Source organism: Protopterus annectens, chromosome 2.part0, assembly GCF_019279795.1.
Source record: "Protopterus annectens isolate FY-2018-M chromosome 2.part0, PAN1.0, whole genome shotgun sequence".
Lineage (NCBI taxonomy): Eukaryota > Metazoa > Chordata > Ceratodontiformes > Protopteridae > Protopterus > Protopterus annectens.
In genome coordinates, this window is record NC_056728.1 from 230136756 (window position 1) to 230158890 (window position 22135).

At 43.3% G+C, this 22135-nt stretch overlaps 1 protein-coding gene across 1 annotated transcript in view; it reads left to right on the top strand.

The window, feature by feature from the left end:
- DNAJB11 (DnaJ heat shock protein family (Hsp40) member B11) overlaps positions 1-22135 on the top strand; it is a 452930-nt gene that overhangs the window by 271506 nt on the left and 159289 nt on the right. The window contains exon 9 of the mRNA XM_044060687.1: positions 17620-17779. Coding sequence (XP_043916622.1) covers positions 17620-17779 — 160 coding nt within the window. The remainder of the gene's footprint in view (positions 1-17619; positions 17780-22135) is intronic.

Here is a 22135-nt window from a genome sequence, read left to right on the forward strand (position 1 = left end):
GGAAAATTCCCCCCCTTTTTGGGGAAAAAAAAAATTTTTGAAAAAAACAACTTCAGCTCGCTTCAACTTTCAAATACCTGGCGTTAATGTCTCAGCTGACTGCAAGGAAATTCCTGCAGACTTTGGGTTACATGGCTCCTGCATCCTTCTCATACCATATGCAAGACTGCATATGAGAAAGATGCAATGGTACCTAAAAAGCGTATGGTCCCAGCATTGTCACAGTCTAGACACACAGATTGCTGTCTTGCCTTGCCTGCAAAAGGAATTCCATTGGTGGCCCATGGCATGTCTTCATAACAAAGGGAAAGCTTTCAGTCTCCCTCCAGCCTACCAAGTGTTAACCACAGACACCTCGGATTACGTATGGGGAGCCCACTTGCAGGGGAAAGGCCTGCAAGGTTTTTGGACAGAGGATCAGAAACACCTACATATCAATTTAAAAAGAGATGTTAGCTGTGCAGAATGCCCTCTTGGCTTTCAGGGATCTTCTACAGCCAGAGCAACTACTGATATGGATAGAGACAACACCACAGTTATGTGGTACATAAACAAGCAAGGGGGTTCACACTCCTACCCCCTTTGCAGACTAGCCATGACTCTATGGAACACAGTACTAGCTTGCAAAGTGGACCTACAAGCTCAGTTCCTGCCAGGGAAACAAAATATTCTGGCAGACAGCCTGATCAGGAACCTGTCAGACCCACACGAGTGGATGCTAGACACTCAAATATTCCAGATGATTACAGAAGCCTGGGGCTGCCCTGACATAGATCTATTTGCATCTCCCCTCAACTACCAGTTACAGACTTTTTGCACAAGGACATATCGCAAACTAGCATGGAAAGTGGATGCTCTCTCATTCAGTTGGAGGAACCTCTCGGGGTATGCCTTTCCTCCTCTACCTCTTCTTCCACGGATGTTATTAAAGATAAAACAGGACAAACCCAAAATGATTTTACTGGCCCCAAATTGGGCTCGACAATTTTGGTACTCAACACTGATGAGTCTATCCCAGGAGCCTCCTTGGATTCTACCTCAGATTCCAAATCTTTTGTCCCAACACCAGGGCCAGGTTCTGCACTCTCATATCAAAACTCTCAGCCTGGCAGCCTGGCATATTCAGGGTCTATGGCTAATCCTACCCTTTCCAAACAGGTCATGGATGTCATCTTAGAAGCCAGACGGCCTAGCACTAGAAAATCTTATCAAGGTAAATGGAAGAGATTTTGTACCTGGATGCATGCTCAGGATTCAGATCCTCTCATTCCTAATATTCCATTGATTTTATATTACCTGACAGACATGTTACATAAGGGTTTATCCTTTTCCTCCATAAAAATACATGCCTCAGCTATCTCTGCACATTACAATACAGATCCTCCAATTTTTTCACATCCACTTCTGAAACAATATCTCAGAGGAGCAAAGAATTTAAGGCCCCCTAGGACACCACCCATACCTGCCTGGGACCTCAGCTATGTTCTGGACAAACTTACTCTGCCTCCTTTTGAGACTGCTGCCACATCTGATATAAAGTTTTATCATGGAAGACCGCTATCCTACTGGCTTTGACTTCAGCCAGGAGAGTCTCGGAGTTACAAGCACTCATGGCTGTGGAACCTTACATTATTTTTCATCAAGACATGGTTTCTTTAAGGACTAACCCTACTTTCATGCCTAAAGTGGTTTCTAAAGTGGCTTTAAACCAAACTATTCACCTGCCAACTTTTTTCCCCAATCCACAAATTAAGGGGGAGAGGATCGTGCATTCTTTGGACGTGCACAGGCAGCTTCGTTTTTACCTGGACAGAGCCAAGGATATCAGAAAAACAGAACAACTGTTTGTTTCTTATGCAGCAAATTCCCAAGGCAATGCTATTTCAAAACAGACCATTTCTAAATGGATTGCTCATGGAATCAGATTTTGTTACTCTCATCATGGAAAGTATATCCCAGGAAAAATCAGGACTCACTCTACCAGAGCTGCTGCTACTTCTGCTGCTTTTCTCAGGGGAGTACCTACCAAAGATATTTTGGAAGCTGCAACTTGGAGTTCAGTGCATACTTTCTCTAAGCACTATAATCTACCTCTTTATTCTAAGTCCGGGGCAGGCTTTGCTTCTGCAGTCTTGCAAGGCCTACTAGCCGCCCCTTCTACTCAATAACCTCCACCCTTTATCTCAGCTTTGGGATTCAACCCTACAGTGATGACTGCAACGGTGAAACACGATGAACATAGTACAGTTGTGTACACTTACCATAAATGTAGATGTTTGAGTGTCTTCACTGTTGCAGTCTGGGTTACCCACCCCCCTGTCCCCTCTTATTCTCTCATTAGTGTGGTTCCCTGCTTCACCCTTCTTCTGAGGTGTATTTGCTACAGGGTATGGGGTTTTGTTGTACCTTACTTTTAGCCTTTACTTTTGGGCACCTGACATCTGGGGCAAGAAAAACTGGAGAACATGGCGTCGGCTGGGAACTTTGTACCCCTGGCGCTCTGACGTCAGGGAGGATGACTGAACAGCCGACGCCGGACCCAGACTTTGGGATTCTGGCCGACCGAGGGCTGCCTGCCGGCAGAAAGAACCCTACAGTGATAACTGCAACAGTGAAGACACTCGAACATCTACATTTATGGTAAGTGTACACAACTGTATTTTGTGTACATTTACCATAAATGTAGATGTTAGAGTGTATTCACTGTTGCAGTCCTGGTTACCCCTCCCTCCAGCCCCCTAACTTCTTTTGGCTATACCTCTATTCTCACTTACTGTGTTCAAAAAGCTTTTTGGTGCATTTGCTTTTTTGTTGGAGTTCTATCCTTGTATTTATATATTTATTTGCTTCCCATTAGAGGGGCACCTGACATCTGGGGCAAGAAAAACTGATGTAATGGCGTTGGCTGCATGTTTTATACCCCTGATGACCTGACATCATAAAAGAAGGGACAGCAACTGACACAGGACCCAAGACTTTGTTAATCAGGCCGACTGAGGGCTACTGCAAGCAGATAACCCAAATGTAATGACTGCAACAGTGAATACACTCTAACATCTACATTTATGGTAAGTGTGCACAACTGTACCTTCTCGCACACTTGCCGAATGCAAAAACAAACTCATTCTTAAGGGCTTGCTAAAAAACCCTTTTTTGGAGGCCCTTTCTGAGGTGGAGGTCTCACTATCTCCCAGAAAAGATCAGAAAAAAAGAAGCCATTCGGTTCTGAGCTCTCCAGCTTCTAAGGAACCGGTGCACTCTCAGACCATTTCTGAACCGAAAATGGCAAAATTATCTGCACTGACTGTTTCGGCGACAGCACCCATGACTAGTTCTACAGTGCCGAAGCCGTTGGCAACTACTGAACTGACGATTTCTACACCTGCTTCGGTACAGACTATATCCTCTGTACCAGACACAATCTCTGCACCGATATTGGTTCTGGCTTCGGCACCGAAATCTGAAATTTTTCCAAGGACCAGATACTCACCAACTATAGATCCCTTCCATGGACAACAATATAACCCTTTTCTGAAAAGACCAGACTCTCCTTTCAGAGTATCTACACTGTCTGCCAGGAGTCTCTCCCAATTAGACATAGTGAGGCTTGTCGATCAGCTTTTGGTAGCTAGAGCAATTCCAATCCCGACAAGGACTTCCCTCCCACCTGGAGTCACAGTCTTCTTTGCACAGTCTCCAGCATATCCTCCGTCAACCTCTTCCCAGGCTTTGGAGCCGTCCATTCCGATGTCTACCCCGGTTCCTACGCCTTCGGTTCCTGTGACGATTCCCTTCATGGTTCCAGAACCTCCCCTCTGGACTCCAATCCATTCAGAGCTGATCCATCCTCAGGACTGTGACTAGTCTGTTGGCACTATGACTCCTAGTTCGGCGCTGTTTTTTTCTATGGCGCCGTCTATGACTCCGGCTGTTTTGTCAGTTCCTGGTTCTCTCGAGGCTCCTATCCTGGTGGTGAGCTGATTGGAGTGGGGTGTGACCCCAATTCTGAGGATGTCCCTCTCAGTTCCGGGCTCCCATCCCTCTTCAGGTGGGCCTACCCTCCAGGTGATGGAGAGGGCTCTTGCTTCTGCAAGCATACAGTCAGCACCTCCAGTGTCAGAACCTGATCTCTCTCTCTCTCTCTCTCCTAGCATGCAGTTGATGCAGCCCACTACGCAAGGACTTTGAGCACGGGAGCAGCAAGAGACCCTGCTCCAGGGCACCCGTTCTTTGGAGTCCTCCTCAGAAGACCCCACAGAGGAGTCACCCTGAAAGAGAAACATGCAAGAGGAAGCACATAGATTCCCCTGAGGAATCCCTCACCGAAGGTATGGATTTCGATGAGGGAGAAGGGTCCCCATGATCACCCCTGAAAATGTCTCCTTTGGAGATATACTGGAGATCCTAAAACAGTGGGGCGACTGGAAGCCCATCAACCCTTCTACTGAGGAATCTGTATTCTTGCAAGCCTTCCATGCTCGGCCTTCTACTTTCTGGGTGACCCCACCTGCAGATGAACTAATTAAACTCATTGTGCAGCATGCCTGAAAGGCCCCTGACAACATTGAGCCAAGTCCCCAGAGGCCTGATAAGATTCTTTCCCCACCAGATGACCCATCCCCATTGGTCCAAAGTGTGACAGTAGACTCCATGCTTGTGGCAGCAGCCACCAAGAAAGAACTTGCGGAAGAAAGTTCGACTGTCCATCCTCCAAACAGGGAGTCCTGGATGACAGACAAATTGGAAAAGCAGACATGCACTTCAGCGACCTTTGCCATATGGTCTCTAAATTACATGGCACATTTCACACGTCTCCAGAGAGACCTGATTTCAGAACTTTTAGGTACACTGGCAGGGCAATTAACTGACAAGGTGTGGGATAAAATCACCTCTCAACTTGCCACCCTAGAGTCCATTTCTAACTTCTCCATGTGGTTGATCGCCCATACAAATGAGGGGGAAGCTAGAGCAGCCATTTCTGGTGTTGTCATGCGACATCATGCTTGGATGAACTTATGTGACTTTGTGGACCCCTTCAAGTCTTCCTTCATCAATGCTTCTGTTGATGAGTCTCACTTATTTGACCCTAAATGTAGGGACACATTAGCCAGGAGTGAGAAAGACTGAAAGACCCTAAGACCCTATCTGCCATGGGCATATGTTTTTCCAGCCCCTCAATGCTCCTACTCCTGGAATCGGAGACGAGGAAAGATGTGGTTCAAGAAATCCCAAGGACCTTTCTGCAAAACACGTGGTGAACAATCCCCCCGGGCAGGGGGAACTCTTCTGGGAGATGCCCTTGTCATGGCACGGGGGGGGGGGGGCATAACCAGGGTTCCAGAGATTTCTTTTCTGGTCAACCTATCAGTGCTCCTGAATAGCAGTCCGATTGCTGTCCTCTGGAAGCAGTCCAGGGATGTTTTTCCCTGCATCACTTGGCCTGGCAATCAATAACTTTAGATTCCTGTGTGCAAAGGATTATGACCAGAGGATACGATATTCCCTTCGACCTTTATCCCAAGCCTCTAAGGTGAATCCCTGACATCCCACCTAGTCAAGGAGATGCAGCAGTACTAAAATTTCAAAAGCTGCTAGAAAAAGAGTGATCCAAGTAGTCCCACCAGACCAAATAGGATCCGGTTTTTACTCTAGATTCTTTTTAGTGCCAAAAAAGACAGGGGACTGGAGACCAGTTTTGGATCTCAGTATTCTAAACAAGTTTGTCAGACGAGAAATTCCAGATGGTCACGGTTCAGTCCATTCTCCCATTCCTGGAGAAGGATGACTGGATGTGCTCTATAAATCTTTAGGATGCGTATTACCACATAAAATGGACAAATGGTCCAGAAAATACCTCCGGTCCTGGCTGGGAGCCAATCATTACCAATTTGAGTGCTGCCCTTTACTCTGTCCACAGTCCCCAGAGTGTTTACCAAATGTATGGCAGTAGTAGTAGCTCACCTCGGACTACAAGGATTCCATGTGTTTCCATACCTACACAATTGGCTCCTCACTGCTTCAACCAGGAGTCTACTGCTTCAAGCCATATCATACACTCAAGGCCTGGTAGAAAGACTGAGAATCTCTATAAACTTCGGAAAATCGATCCTGGTACCGACTTGATCCTTAGAGTTCACTGGGGCAATGTTTGACACAATCTCTTGCCGAGTTGCTCTGCTTCTTCACAGGCTGTTAAAACTTGAGAGCTCAACTTTAGATAACACTTTCTCAACACCTAGTCCCAGCCAGACAGGTTCTACAACTGCTGGTCTCCATGGCGGCTACAGTTCCATGGGTCCCTCTTGTAAGGTTCCATATGAGGCTACTGCAGTGGCAGCTATCTTCTTAATGGTCTCTTCTAACACATCCAGTGTCTCACCCGATTCACGTAACAAGTCGATGCTATCAGGATTTGAGTTAGTGGATGAAGCCAGAGGAGGAGTTATGGAGTCGACCTTTTCACCCTCCAACCCAAAGCCACAGTGACCACGGGCGCTTCCCTGGTGGAGGGGGGGCAATTTCAAGGAAGGATTGTCCAAGCCACGTGGTTCCCCCATAGAGGCCAAATTGCATGTCAATGTCCTAGAACTGAGGGCAGTACTCTTAGTGTTGCAAGCATTCTAAACAACCCTCTTGTCTGGGACAATTGCCATCCAGTGAGACAAAATGTCAGTAGTCTGGTACATCAACAAGCAAGGTGGAACTAGATCCTATCCCTTATGTCAAGAAGCCCTAAGAGTGTAGCAATGGGCAATAGCTTCCAACCACTTTCTATTAGCAATGCACATTCCTGGGAATTCCAATCTGATTGCAGACAAACTGAGCCGGAAAATTCTGATGCCTCAAGTGGTCTTTCAACCCTGTAGCAGTGTCTCAAATTTTTCGTCATTGAGGCCAGCCTTGCTGCAACCTATTTACCTCCCCCTTCAACCCCAAATGAAGCAGCTTCTTCACCCTGATTCCCCCACTGGGGGAGTCCCCGAGAGATGCTCTGATTCACAATTGGCCCATGGGTCTGCTGTATGCCTTTCCCACCCATTCCATTCATTCTGCAGTTCCTGAAGAAAGCGCAATGGCTGAGAAGCAAAGTCATCCTCATTGCTCCTTGCTGGCCCTGCCAAGTTGGATTCCCATTCCTTTGGCCTCATTTGGTTCACTGCCCGTGGACCCTGGACCTTTTCCCGGGACTCCTATTTCACCTACAGGGGCTGGTTCATCCCAACCTTCGCAGCCTCAAGCTGACAGCTTGGTATCTCCACTTCCATTGATTGCCAGGCAAATGCACTTATCTTCCCCAGTCCAAAAGATTCTTTTGGTTTCCCATAAACCCTGCACCAGAAAAATTTATCACAGCAAATGTCAGATTTACAATGTGGGCTAAGGAACGAGGGCTAGACCATTTTTCAATGCTGATCCATAAAGTTTTAGAATACCTGTCGACCCTACTTCATGCAGGATCCTCAGCCTCTACTATTACATTCCAACTGGCGGCTATCGCCAATTTCCATAATGATTTTAACGATTCCTCATTAATGTCTCATCATCTTTGCAAAACCTTCATAAAAGGAATTCTATACCTCAAACCACCTAATAGACCCCCAACTGAACCATGGAATTTGACTTTAGTCCTACAAGATTTGACCTGCTCACCCTTTGAACCTTCCGTCTCATGTGATATAAAGTTTTTATCCTGGAAAACCTTATTCCTAGTGGCTATCACCTCAGCCAGGAGAGTATCAGAACTGCAGGCCTTGTGTGTCAACTGACATTACTTGATTTTCCACAAAGAAAGAGCATCACTTTGTACTAACCCTTCCTTTTTGCCCAAAGTTATCTCAAATTCAAGTCTCAACCAGTCCATTGGTTTACCAGTCTTTTTTCCTGAATTTTCCAACAGAGGTAATACCAGTTACACGTTTGATGTACAAAGATAGCTTTGTTTTTACTTGGACAGAACTAAAACCTTCAGAAAGTCAGACCAACTGTTCATAGCCTTTTCAGGTCCCAGATTGGGGAAAGCGGTCTCCAAAGTCACCTTGTCAAAATGGTTGATTTGATCACCTTTGTCTATCAACAGAACAAATTATCTTTGGCTTCTAGAATCAAGGCTCATTCCACCGGATCAATGGCCACATCAGTGGCATTTCATTCCAGCGTCTCTATGGATGACATTTGCGCAGTGGCCACTTGGGCAAACCCCATACCTTTATCACTCATTGTAAATTGGATATGGCCTCCAGAGGAAGAGCATCTTTTGGCTCAATGGTGCTCAGGAATATCCTTCTGTAGGGCCACCCAGGATGCAAGTAGCTGGGGACTTGGTCCTATTACAACATCTGATAAAGAAGTTATGTCTTACCATAACGTTCCATCTGTGTTGTAAATCTTCATTCATTCCTTACACCCCACCCTCCTTCCCCCTTCCTAATGACTCCTGGTGGATCATTGGGTCCTGTCTGCCTGATAAGGTGTTTGCTCCGATAGGGCCTCCATTGTCTCTACTATCTCTATTATATCCACTGTCTTATACTGGGCGGGCAAACTAAAGAGAAGGAGAAGAAGGGCACTATGGGTAGGACTTAACTCGAGAGTTTTTGGCTGGTGCGTGCTTGTGTATTGGCCGGGTCAGTTTCAAGGACAGAACTGAGGTCGTATGAGTAAGGAATGAATGAAGATCTACAACACAGATGGAACATTATGGTAAGACATAACTTCTCTTTTCACATGCATTTATCTGTTTTTGTTGTTGATCTCCATGTGTAATATTCTGTTGCCCACAGCTACCCTGTTTTTGTTCCTTTTGGTGACAGGTGCCCGAGTCATCCTATTTTTCCATACTGTGGACTGAGGATTTTTTAAATTTTGTCCTCCCTGCCCCCCCCCCTCCATTTCCTGCATTTGACATTTTATGACGTTTATGATAACATGATAGCCAGTGCATGCTTCCAGCATTCTCCAGTTGGCTTAGAGTTGTACTCTTCCAGTTAGTCTGGCAGTGTTTACCTTGATGTGAGTTCACTGAATTTGTAAAGGACTACATCTATATGAGAAACCTTCAAGCCCTCTCCAGGAAAGGTAAAACCATGCATTCCTCTGCCCCCCCCCCCCCCCCCATATATCATTAGCATTAATATTCTGGATTTAGCAGTCTCAACAAATTTTAGGCAGATATGACAACAATTGCCTAGTCTAAATCAAGTCGAACTGTTGAATATCTTTTGTGGCTTGCTAGTTGTGTGCACGTTTTCAGTGTGCATGTGTGTTTTTGGATGAAATGTCAGAGATTTTGCCCTTTGCCACACCATAATTAGTTTGACAGCCATAGCTTTAGAATATATGGCAAGTGTACATCAGACTCAAGAACTGAGAAAGTGTAGAACTTCGCTGTTGCTCATTCATTTTAGAACAGCATCTTCCCTGTTCACTGCATTGACCCTCATTACATCCATAGACAACCAGACAGGAAATCCACAGTTTGTTGAGGTAGTAGTGGCCCTGTCCCTGAAAACTCTGCTGGGCATTTTCAGATTGCCCATTTCCAAAATATTCTCACCATCTGCAGCTTGCAGTGGCTGCAGTAAAGCTGGGCCTTCAGACGTGGATATTTTAAACTTGACCAGTTACAGCAGTCTAATTGTAATAACTTTCTCCATAATCACGTACTTGATTTCTTGCCTTCGTGTATAGTAAATCAGAGAACTTTTAGCATGCATAAATTTTGGAGCTGAATTAAATCAAATTTTTATTTTGCCAGAAATGCTTCAAATATTATTTGTGCAAATTCAATATACAGATTAGAAGGAGACTGAGACCCAGATTTTTGGGTATGGCACTTCATTGTCAGTGCATTGTTTCAGTCATCTCATCTGCTGCTCCCTGTATTTAAAAAAAAAAATTAGTAATTAGGTATGAAATGTAGGCTTTTACAGAGCTATGAAAGTGCTCAAAATTCTCCAGTAATACATATCATTTAGTTTGTTTCATTTGATATTGTTCTCATGATGTTCTTCATCTCACATTGCTGCAGTCATAACCTGTGGGTAGTCTGCTGTCCTCGGTCGGCCCGAATACCAAAGTGTTAGGCTGGCGTCGGTCATGGTCGCTCAGATCTGACGTCAGTACGCCGTGGTACTAAAGGGCATGACCGACGCCATATCCTCAGTCTTTCTTGCCGCATGGTCCGAAGCAGAAGCAGCGTTTGCAAGTGCCGTTCAGCGTCCTGAAATTTTCGTATTCTGAGTTTCAGACCGAAGACCAAGTTGGGCTAAGTACCCTGTTGGGGAATATTTTTGTCTTTTCTTGCCTCAGTTAAATCCGGATGTCAGAAAAATTAAATAATTGTATTTCTTGTGGGAAGCAGATACCTCATAGGGATTACCACTCTCTCTGTATTCCTTGCTTGGGGCCTGAGCACGACATAGTCGGGTGTCGCTTTTGTGCTAAATTTAATAAGCGCACCATTAAACGCAGGTTAGATTGTGCTAGACTTGTCTTCGGTAAGCGGTGTAATTACAATATGCCGTCGGATCCTCCGACGTCCGCTAAGAAGCGTAAAGAAAAAAACGTTAAAGTCCAAGCAGGATGAGTCGTCCGTTATGGACGCCGGTTCTTTAGAAACTACGGTGGAATCTGTGGATCCAACCGAGGTTTCAGCTGAATCTCAGGGGGAGCCTTTAATCTTGCAGGATGTGGCCTCTCAGGAGTCTGGTCAGGCTGAGGGGGCCTCTCAGGTCTCTGTAGTCCCTTCTTTGCATAAGGTGGTTAGGCCTTTTACTTCTGTCTCTAAAGCACCTTCCAAGGTCAGGCCTGGTTTGTCTTCCACTGGTGTCAGCCCTAGTTCTGTACCTAAAAAACATATGCTGAAGATGGCAGAGGATTTGATTACTTTAATCAGGGGTTCTATGCCCCCCCCCCGGATAAGAGTCCTAGGGTGGAGCCAGAGGTGGAAGGTTTGGAACATTCTTCAGATTACTCTGAGTCTTCGGCTGAGGACATTCAGGATTTTCCTCCTTATTCTGATTCAGATGCAGAGGATTCATGTCCTTCTGCTTCCCCTCCTGAGGATTTTTCTTTTTCTGAACCCTGCATTCCATGAGGGAGCATTTTAAGTGGGAAGGTCAGGATTTCTCAGATTCTCGAAAGAGGCTTAGGGAATTTTTGTTTTTACCTCAGCATAGGCCCTTGGCTATTCCCCCTGTTTTGGATGTTGTACAGGATGTTTTCTCTGAAGCTTCCCTTAATCCTGATTCTTTACCTCCTGCCCCTGTTAAACCAGACAGGTATTACAGAGTGCCAGAGGCTCATAAATATTTGTACAAGAGCCCAAGAGCTGACCCAGAGACTATTAGCCAGGGACCTAAGGGTGTCAGGGCTTCTATTGTAAAAAATCCAGTTCCTCTGGATAAAGATTCTAGAGCTTTGGATAGGTGGGGTAAAAAAGTGTATACCTCTTCCACTCTAGCGATGAGGGCTTTGAATTGCCAGTTTCATATGCTGAAGTACCAAAATTTTCTTAAGTCAGTTAAAATCTAAGGTAGATGCTTTGGCAGAGGGTATTGAGTGTAAAGAATTGCAAGATTTAGTTCATGCCTCTGATCAGGTGGGTAAGCATTCTCTGCAGTGTGGTTTTGATGCTCTTCAGGCTTCCTCCAGGGTGGCTGCCACTGGATCTGTTATTCGTAGGCACGCCTGGCTTAAGGATCAGAATTTGTCAGAGCATGTTAAAGCTCGAATTTTGGATGCTCCCCTTCAATCTGAAGTTCTGTTTGGTTCTCCTGTGGAGTCAGTTTTGAAGAAAATGGAAGACAAAGCTAAGTCCATGCAGACAGTTAAGGAATTTTTACAGGTGCAGCCCCCTAAATTTAGCAGAAATTGGCCGGATAAGGGATGGGCTTATCCTTCTTCTGATTTGCAGTCTAGGGGCAGATCTAGACGTGGTAGGGGCAGAGCTCATGCTCAGGGTTCTTTCAGACCGAGGACGTGGAGTTCCCCTGCACAATCTTCAGGTGAGGGCAGGGGTCAGCCTTTTCATAAACAGACCCAATGACCTGTATCTTCAGCTGCCAGATCCCTCCTGTCTGGCAGCTCCTCTAGGAGGAAAGTTGGCACTTTTCAGGCAAAATTGGCTTTTAGTCACCCAGGACAAATGGGTGTTGGACATTATAGATCGAGGCTACAAGTTTTATTTTCACACCTTGCCTCCTTTCAAAGGCATGCCAGACATTCCTCCTCAGCAAAAGGTGGAGGCTCACAAGCAGATTTCTTTACTTCTAACAATGGGGGCTATCCAGGAGGTCCCTCCGTCCGAAGTGGGCCTAGGATTTTATTCTCGCCTGTTTCTTGTACCAAAGAAAGGAAACACTTGGAGGCCAATTCTGGATTTGTCTATTCTCAACACATACCTGGACATTCCAAAATTCAAGATGTTAACTCTGCAACAACTTCTGCCTCTGCTAGGCAATGATCACTGGATGGTAACTCTGGATCTCAAAGAGGCTTATCTTCACATTCCTATCAGGCCCAGCTGCAGGAGGTTCCTGCTGGCTGGAAATTTACATTATCAGTTCTCTGCATTGCCCTTTGGCTTATCTACTGCACCCAGGGTGTTCACAAAGGTCCTGGCTCCGGTGATAGCCTTCTTAAGGTTAAGAGGAATACAAATTTATCCTTATTTGGACGATTGCCTGATTCTTGCTCGACAAAGTCAAGTTACTTCACCATCTACAGTATGTTATGGCAGTGTTAAGGTGCCTAGGGTATTCTGTGAACGAAACAAAGTCCAGTCTAGTACCCTCTCAGGACATGTGCTTTCTGGGTGTGAGACTGAATACAGCCTCTCAGATGGTGTTTTTGACCCCGGACAAACAAAGAAATCTTACCCTTTACTTCCAACAATTGTCTCTTCGGTCCAGGCTGACTGCAAGGACAGTCCTTCAAGCCTTGGGGTTCATGGCATCTTGTATTCTGGTGCTTCCCAATGCCAAACTGCATATGAGGAAGCTACAATGGTATCTCAAAAGCGTATGGACTCAACACTGCCACGATTTGGACACTGTCATTCAGATAATACCTTGCATTCAAAGGGAATTTTTGTGGTGGGCTCAGGAATGTCACCTAAACAAGGGACTCTCTGTGACCCGACCAGAGGCGAGTCAGATCTTAACGACAGATGCCTCAGACATGGCTTGGGGAGCACACTTCAATGGAAAATGGGTTCAAGACACGTGGCCTCCCAGACTACAGCATTTGCATATCAACATGAAGGAGATGTTGGCAGTCCAATTTGCATTGATGGCTTTCAAGGATCTACTTCACCCAGGACAAGTGTTGATTCAAACAGACAACACAGCAGTCATGTGGTACATCAACAAGCAAGGGGGAACCCATTTGTACCCTCTTTGCAGACAAGCTATGATTTTGTGGGAGACTGCTCTCAGTTTGCACCTCACTGTTCAGGCAAGGTTTCTGCCAGGAGCACAGAACTCCTTAGCAGATGTTTTGAGCAGACAGATGGTGGATCCCCACGAATGGAAATTGGATCCTCATGTATTTCAACAGTTGACAGTGGCTTGGGGGACTCCAGACATAGATCTGTTCGCTTCTCCACTAAATTTCCAACTGCCAAAGTTTTGCACAAAGATGTTTCACCCAAAAGCTTGGAAAGTGGATGCTCTATCATTCAGTTGGAACAACCTTCACGTCTATGCCTTTCCTCCTCTGCCTCTCCTTCCCAAGGTGCTCTTGAAGGTCAGACAGGACAAGCCCTGCATGATTCTAATAGCTCCAGATTGGCCACGACAGCACTGGTACCCTCTGCTGAGGAGTTTAGTACGGGAGCCTCCTTGGCCTTTGCCATCAATTCCACACCTTTTGTCCCAGGCAAGCAATCATTTCCTCAATGTCAGGATACAGTCCCTGCATCTGACAGCCTGGCGTATTCTGTTCTAGACCCTGGGGGGTCGCAGCTTCCTCAGCAAGTTTTGAATGTCATTTTGGAGGCCAGACGGCCTAGTACAAGGAAAGTTTATGCTGATAAATGGAGGAGATTTTTTCTTTGGAGCAAAGCAAAGGGCTTTGATGTTTCAGTGCCTAATTTGAGTGTTTCACTTCAGTATCTTACAGAATTATTAGACAAGGGTTTGTCTTTCTCCTCTGTAAAAGTTCATGCTGCAGCCATTTCTGCTCACTATGACTGTGACCCACCATTATTCTCTCATCCTTTGTTTAAGCAATTTCTTAGAGGGCAAAGAACATAAGACCCCAGCAGAGCTCCTACTCCTTCCTGGGATCTCAATTTTGTGTTGGAAAAACTCACTTTACCTCCTTTTGAACCTGCAGCTACATCTGAGTTGAAGTTTTTGTCTTGGAAGACTGCTTTTTTGTTCGCCATTACATCTGCTAGAAGGGTATCTGAATTACAGGCTCTAATGGCAGTTGAACCCTTCCTGATATTTCATAAGGATAGGGTATCTCTGCGTACTAACCCTACTTTTATGCCTAAAGTTGTTTCAAATGTGGCTTTAAACCAATCTATTCATTTGCCTACATTTTATGCTGATCCCCAAAATAAAGGGGAAAAAAATTTGCACTCTTTGGATATTCACAGGCAGTTACGTTACTATTTGAGCAGAACTAAAGGGTTCAGGTAGTCTCAACAGTTATTCATTTCTTTTGCTTTGGGTTCACAAGGAAAACCTGTTTCAAAACAAACTATTTCTAAGTGGATTGGCCATTGTATTGCTTTTTGTTATTCTCATCATGGTAAGGAGGTTCCGGCTGGAATCAGACCTCATTCCACTAGAGTGACTGCCACTTCTACTGCTTTTTTAAGGGGAGTAGCTACTAAGGATATTTTGGAGGCAGCTACTTGGAGTTCAGTGCACACTTTTTCTAAACATTACCATCTCCCTCTTTATTCCAAATCTAGGGCTGGGTTTGCCACTGCAGTTTTACAGGGCATGTTAGCAGCTCCTAATGCTATCTGATTTTACCAACCTCCCTTTACCTTTGCTTTGGGATTCTACCCACAGGTTATGACTGCAGCAATGTGAGATGAAGAACATAGTACAGTTTTGTACCTACCATAAATGTAGATGTTCGAAGATCCACATTGCTGCAGTCCAATTTTCCCTCCCTCCTTCCCCTGTGTAGTTTGGGGTGACTGTGTGGTTTGTGGTGTACCTATTGTTGTTATTTTGGTGATTGGGTATTTTTCTATTTTTGGCTATGGCCTTTCTTTTTAAGGCCTTCTGACATCTGGGGCAAGAAAGACTGAGGATATGGCGTCGGTCATGCGCTTTAGTACCACGGTGTACTGACGTCAGATCTGAGCGACCATGACTGACGCCAGCCTAACACTTTGGTATTCGGGCCGACCGAGGACAGCGGACTACCCACAGGTTATGACTGCAGCAATGTGGATCTTCGAACATCTACATTTATGGTAGGTACAAAACTGTACTTTCGTCTGTTTCCCTGCCTGGCTGGCATATAAATCAAGGCTTAGACTTGTTGTCTTTTAGTATCCTTTGTTCCTTTGCTTACTAGGTTTTCTTCAGTTCTTGACTCTAAATTTTTAGACCAGTATCAATGTTTCAATTACATTTATAGTCTTGGCAATACCATTCAGTTTTTGATGTATTGATGGCTTTTGGACCTCTTTGAGAATGATTTCAGCTAGATACTAAAGAGTTAAGAGTTGAAGGCTAGGCTGCGAGTCAGAGACCCTTTTTTCTCCCCCCATGTTATTACTGACCATCCAGCTATAATTTTGTTTTACACTTTTTGTGCAGAAGCTGCTATGATCACCTAGGCAATTGTCATTGTACTTGTTAATTTTTCATTCAGTTGTGTTTTTTTCTTTTTTTTTTTACTTTGTTTTTACCTTACCAACTCATCCTACTCTATATCATTCTCTACTGTCATCCATTCCTTATACCCCCATCCTTCTGCACCCCTCCTTCTATTCACCTTTCCATCAGGACAGTCCTTACTAGCTGATGGTGGAAGAAAGACCATCAGTGACCAGCATGTGTATAGGGTGGATCAGCTTGCTGTTTTACCCCCAAATCCCATTTTCTGGAGTATCAGACTATTAAAACTTGCACATGTATCCATCGCTGAGCCAGTCCAAGGTAATGCCCTCCTCCTAGTGCAGTGATGGTGAACCTATGACACGCATGTCAAAGGTAACACACGCCATGACATTTTGGGTGACATGCCAGCAATCACCATCACCCGAGTTACCAAAGACACTGCTTTTGCATTTGTTGCTCATGTGAAGTGCACTGAATTATTTTGTGTTGGGAGCTTTTGACACGCCAACCCAAAAGGTTCGCCATCACTGTTGCTGAATCGCCAATTAATGCCGACTCCCACAGCCTCTGATCAGTAGTGCAGCATTGAGTATCACTACCCCACACCCCCCAGGAAGGAAAACTTGTTACTCACCATCCCAGATATCTGCTCCATTGTCCCAACTTGCTTGTTGAACCTGAGTTATCGGAGTCATTGTCGGGGCTTTATCTCTTTGCCCTAGCACAGCCAGCAACATTTTAGTTACGTAAAGCATCCAGACAGCCCACATAAAGCATCCAGACAGCCCACTTGATCACATTTTCACCTACAGTTATAGGATAAATGCTTATCTTGTTGAGCTGGATACAGAAGCCAGATCCATGACTTTGTATTTTTTTCACCTCCACAAAGTAAGGGAATACTTCCTGACATTGTCTTATTCATTGCTGTCTTTTTTCTTCCTTTTCTTCACAGGTCCTTTTGAGATGTGTACATCTACCTCCCATGAGAATACATATTGAGGTTTTTCTGTCAACACTTGTACAACTAGCAGTACAGTGCCTGCATCATTTGTGTAACTTTTTTCTTTTCTTACCACCTTCATTCTGTATTTAAGGTGCTCCCTGTAGAATCGAGACAGCATTCCAGACTTGTATTGCTAATGACCTATAATGCCATCATTTTTCTCTGCCTGTGGTGCTCCTCACGTTTATTATGTTGTGCTAGTAGACTGGCTTTCAGACTTGTTTCTGATTTACCAGCAGTCTTAATGGTGACCATGATGCCTGTGTCTGGTGGTCATTTCTCGGGTCCTTTCAGACCTTGTGAGGAACTACACCATCTACCTCAACAGTTTGTCTTGGTTGTGGAGCCAAGAAACATACTTCTCCACAGCAAGATATGGTATAGATTGCTTGCTGGCATCAGCATATCTGGAGAAGCACATTTTTTAGGCTACATGGCTATAGTTTTATTCTGTTCTTTGACATCCAGCACAACTCCCCCACACCTCTTCTTTATAAATCATTTGTGAAAAATGTCATAATTACTTCATATGCTGTATCTTTCATGTGTTCTGTACTTTTTTATATATGCAGTCTGTCTTGACACACGACCTTTACTGCACATCAGGAGTACTGTGGTCAGTGTGCAATGTGTAGAGGTTGTTCCCGACTGCGAATGGACACAGGCATGCCAACAATTCAGATGAAAGTGCTGCTTTCTGTAGTGGCCAAAACTCAGTCATCTTTAATGTTGAGTGCTTTAAAGAATTATCTAAATTTTGCTGTACTTAATAGTATTTTTTATATTTCATTTTTCTAGGTTCGTATAGTCCGTGACAAAATCACAAAACCTGGTGCCAAATTGTGGAAGAAAGGAGAAGGACTGCCAAACTTTGACAACAATAATATACGAGGTTCATTAATAATCACATTTGATGTGGAATTTCCAAAGGAACAGTTAACAAGTGAACAGAAAGAAGGTTTGTAATGCAGTTAGTCTGCATAGTCACTCCACATCTTACATTCAAATAATAAATTCATTTTAACTACATTATTTTCAGTTCCAGCAACAATCCTAGAGGGAAAAGGTTGGCTATGCCTTTCTTCCATGTGCACCTGGTGCTCCATGTGAATGTTTATAATTGCCCTTAGCCAAACTTTGTAATACCATTGACCACGTGTTTGTTTTGCTTGTTTTTTGTTTTTTTTTGTTAAAGTAGTGCTCTATAAACTTTCACACAGTGCCTTTACTCCTGTAGGATTACCTAGCTATCATATCTTCTTTTCTTGGCAGACATGTATTAGTTCATGTGTATGGATTTTTCTGCATCAGAAAACCGTTGGCATGCATAATTTGGGTTAGAATCAGAAAGTACATTTCAGATTCGCTTCCGTGCCATCCTTTTAAATGTGTTTGTATCTCTAATCATTCCTATGTGTCTTGTGCTTATGTTGTCTGCATATTTCCAAAGTTTTGGTAATCTCTGATTTATATGATTGCAGTGATGAAAAAGAAGCCTTCTGAGATGGCCAATATCCCATTTTAGGAAAAGTATGTAGCTTTAATGGCTTACAAGTTAGCTAAAACAAAAGACAGCTTTAATAGAAAGCATTGACAACCCTGCACATCTGTACAATTTTGGTTGTACATTATATTGAAGGACTGGATTCCATTTGGGATCAGTCCTCTGTACTTGAAGGTGTCTTGTCTCAGAACTCATCAGCTGTACCTGGAGGCAGCAGGACAAATTCCTCTGGTTCTAAATTACATTGCAGCAACTGACTTCATGTTGTCTTTGGTCAGAATTTGGCTCACAAAGATGATGATGCTGTGGTGGCTGTCCTTCCACCACTTGGTGCCAGGCTTACCTTTTCAAACATTAGAGCAGTTCATTTCACTCTGATTGATACTTTGTGAAAGGAGTAGAGTTCATATTCTCAGCCACTACTTAGATCATTGGTCTCACTTGGAAACATTAGACCGGCTGTGTTCCAACTCTGCCTGAAATCAGTTCATATGAGGATTACAACAGACACAGCATGTCCACCTTGTTGTAGATCACTACAATACTGGAAATATGGGCCTGTATCAGAGGCTTTGCAAAGCTGGACTTGGTCCAGAAAAAAAGTCTGCATTGTTGCCACACACCTTCAAGGGGGTGTCCAACCTTTATTTATTTGTTTATGTTTTGGGGTATAACTTAGCCAGATCCCAAGACGTCTCTTTTCTGAACCTAGGTACCACCTTCATTGTATTCAGACTGTTTCCTAATTTAAAGTTACCAGCTCCCTTTCAGTAATGCATTCTCTTTGTCTTGCGAAACCTATTTCCTGTATACCTTTCTCTTCCATCAGCCTTTTTAGAGAGTTCTTTTAAAGGGAAAATTGGACAAGGTGAGTATGGGCTCTGATTTCACCTCTGTGGTCCAGCAGCCCTGTACACTGCTGTACTGTTTGGGTTATTTGAACCTGCTGTCAACAGTTAGTGACAGAATCTTCTACCCAGTTTGAAGTCCCTTAATTTTCATACATTACTAGGTCCCCAGTGGATTCCACAATCTTCCAGCTTGCTAAAAACATTATGGATGTTTTTTGAAGCAGCCAAGAAAACTTCTACATACACAGTGTATGTAGCAAAACGTAACCACTTTGGTTTATGGAGAGTAGATGACAGTTAATATTATTTCCATTACTCCTCCCATGCTTTTCTCAGAACAATAACCTTTTTTGGTAGTGATCCTCAAATCTGGCAAATCAGTAACTTCACATTCCAGATATTCATGAGAAGTTCTTCCCTGCAGATTAAGGTGTCCAGGTCATATAACTGCTTTTAGATGTCTTTAATGCAGACTTCAAAGAGGGGGCTTACCTTCTATCCTTAGTGCTGAACTCAAAAGCAATACATTCTCCTTGAATTTGATTTTAACACTGTGGGTGAGTAGAAATCCATTAATGTTAAGACTTTTAATGTTTAAGTATATTTGTTAAAATCGAATGAATATAAGATTACCTATATTTTGAAGCAGCATTTGTGAAAATGAATTTTTATTTGAACAGTTGTTTCTCAGTGCCTTGCATTTATGTTCTCCAACTTCTGTGTTTTTTTTCTTAAGTAGTTAAAAAGATGGAAATGTTTTAATCTAGCTAGCAAGTCCTTTTCCTACATTTGGAGGAAAGCTTAAAGATAAACTTTTGCCAGGTCTACATCGCTTGAGCATGTTTGCTAATGCAGTAGCTTTATTTAATGAATGGTTTTGCTTTGTTAATGGAGTCTGTTTAACTATTAGGGATCTGGTAAAAAGAATAAAAGCTTGTTTGGTGGTTAGTGTGTTAAACCTGTATACAAAGGCACAAGTATGGGGCTGCGGTTTCTATGCTTAACTGTTTCTCTTCATTTGAACACTGTTAAAAGCAGCCCAGTGGAAACTATGTGAAGGTATATAGTAGAAATTTATCTCAGATGTGTCAAAAGTTATTTAATTAAATTTCGGGTTGCTATTTTAATGTTCATAGTCCAGTAGCATTCACTGCTGTACTGGTTCTGGTAGCTTAGATAAAGGCTATAAACTTGAAATTTCAACAGAAAATGGAAGTTTTAAGCCAGCAACCTGTAACCATAGAACCGGATCTTCATAAACATACTGCTGTAATTTTGGGAATAACTACTTTTTTTAAGGTTTCTAAACAGAAGTGAGAAAGAATGAAAGTTTGGTTCTACCTGCAATAGCTGAGTTTTTTAGGAAGTGTTTGAGAAATGGCTGATAGTATGTTCTTTCAGGCCTTAAGAGAGATTGTTTCATGGGCCAGAGGTTCTAAAGAAGACTAATTCTTGTCTTTTTTAACTAGAGGTAAACCATTACCTGCAGAAATGATGCTTCTAAGTTAGCTTAAATAATCCTCCTGATGGAATTAACTAGAGGTAAACCATTACCTGCAGAAATGATGCTTCTAAGTTAGCTTAAATAATCCTCCTGATGGAATACTGATGAGTGATTCTTAAAAGTATTGTCTTTCTGAATGCCCCTGCTGTTTCTGCAGTGTTGAGGTTTGTTGATATTTTTTTGTTTATTCCCCCAGTGCCTATCAACCATCTAGCTTTCTCCAGCTGCTGATTATACCTATTCATTCTTGTACTTACCTGGTTGAGACATGATCACAAGGAAGGCTGCCATCCAGACATCCATCAGTAGAACTGTTTTTTTTATTTACTGTCCTAACTGTTCATTGGTATCTAACATGTATCACTTGCTAGTGAGTTCCTTCTATGCTTTGACTTTTAATTTCTCCAAATCTTTTGGGTTTCTAATACCATGACAGGCATGGCCTCCATTCCTAAGTCAAAGTATAACTAAAGTTCATGAAATTAGTATTGTCTCAATCTTTGATGTCAGCCAGAAGTGCTTTTCTCAGCACCCGCAATATGCCCAGTAATGACTCCTTCTGCAATTCGTGCAGGGTTACATGTATTGGTAACGTATCTAAATACGATTGTAGATTCTTTTTATAAGACCCGTTGCCCCTACTAGTATGGGAACTGTTTTGTATATTTCTTCCACATTACTCTAATTTCTGGCTACAAATCCTGATATTTCATGACTTTAAATCTTCTCACTCAGTGTTTTTTTTTCTTAGTCCCGACCATAAACATTTTGTGGTGATAATTGTGTATTGTGTAAACAATCTGCAGAGGATGTTTTGAAAACATATTTAAATATTTAACTTGCCAAACACTGCATTAAAAAGTGTAAGGGAGTGTGAAAATACAAGTCTGCCTCACTTCACAGTTCCTTGGGAATTGAAATAAAATGTGTTCCACTTCAAATTTTGGTATTTAGCCTTCTTCAACACAAACCTTTGAGTCTGGCAGTTACGTACAGAAGGTCAATACTATGAGCTGCCAGTGAGCTGTATTTTGTGGTCCAGAGTCTGATGCCCTTGTTCTCCATTGGCCTGCTGTGTGATTATGAGAAAGTCACTTAACCAGACAATGCACTTGAGTTGCCCCCTGAAAGAAGGCTTATACCTAATGCCTTTAGCTGATTAACAAATGAATTAAAAAAAAAAAAATTCCAAAAACAAGGATATGCAATCCGTCTTTGTAGTGCCTTCCAAGCTTGTGCCATTATTGCCGCCACTGAATTATGTATACATTTGAACACCTTCATCATAACTAACTATATCAGTAGTGATATTCATCCTGGATAGGCCTTTGGTACAGACAGGAAGTCAGTAGTTGTGCCAGTAGTAATTTGATGAACTTGTCTGAAATGTCTGCTGTTTAGAGTTGGGTTCCACTCTATTTATTTAAAGCTAGTTTATCACTCTTTATTATGCCC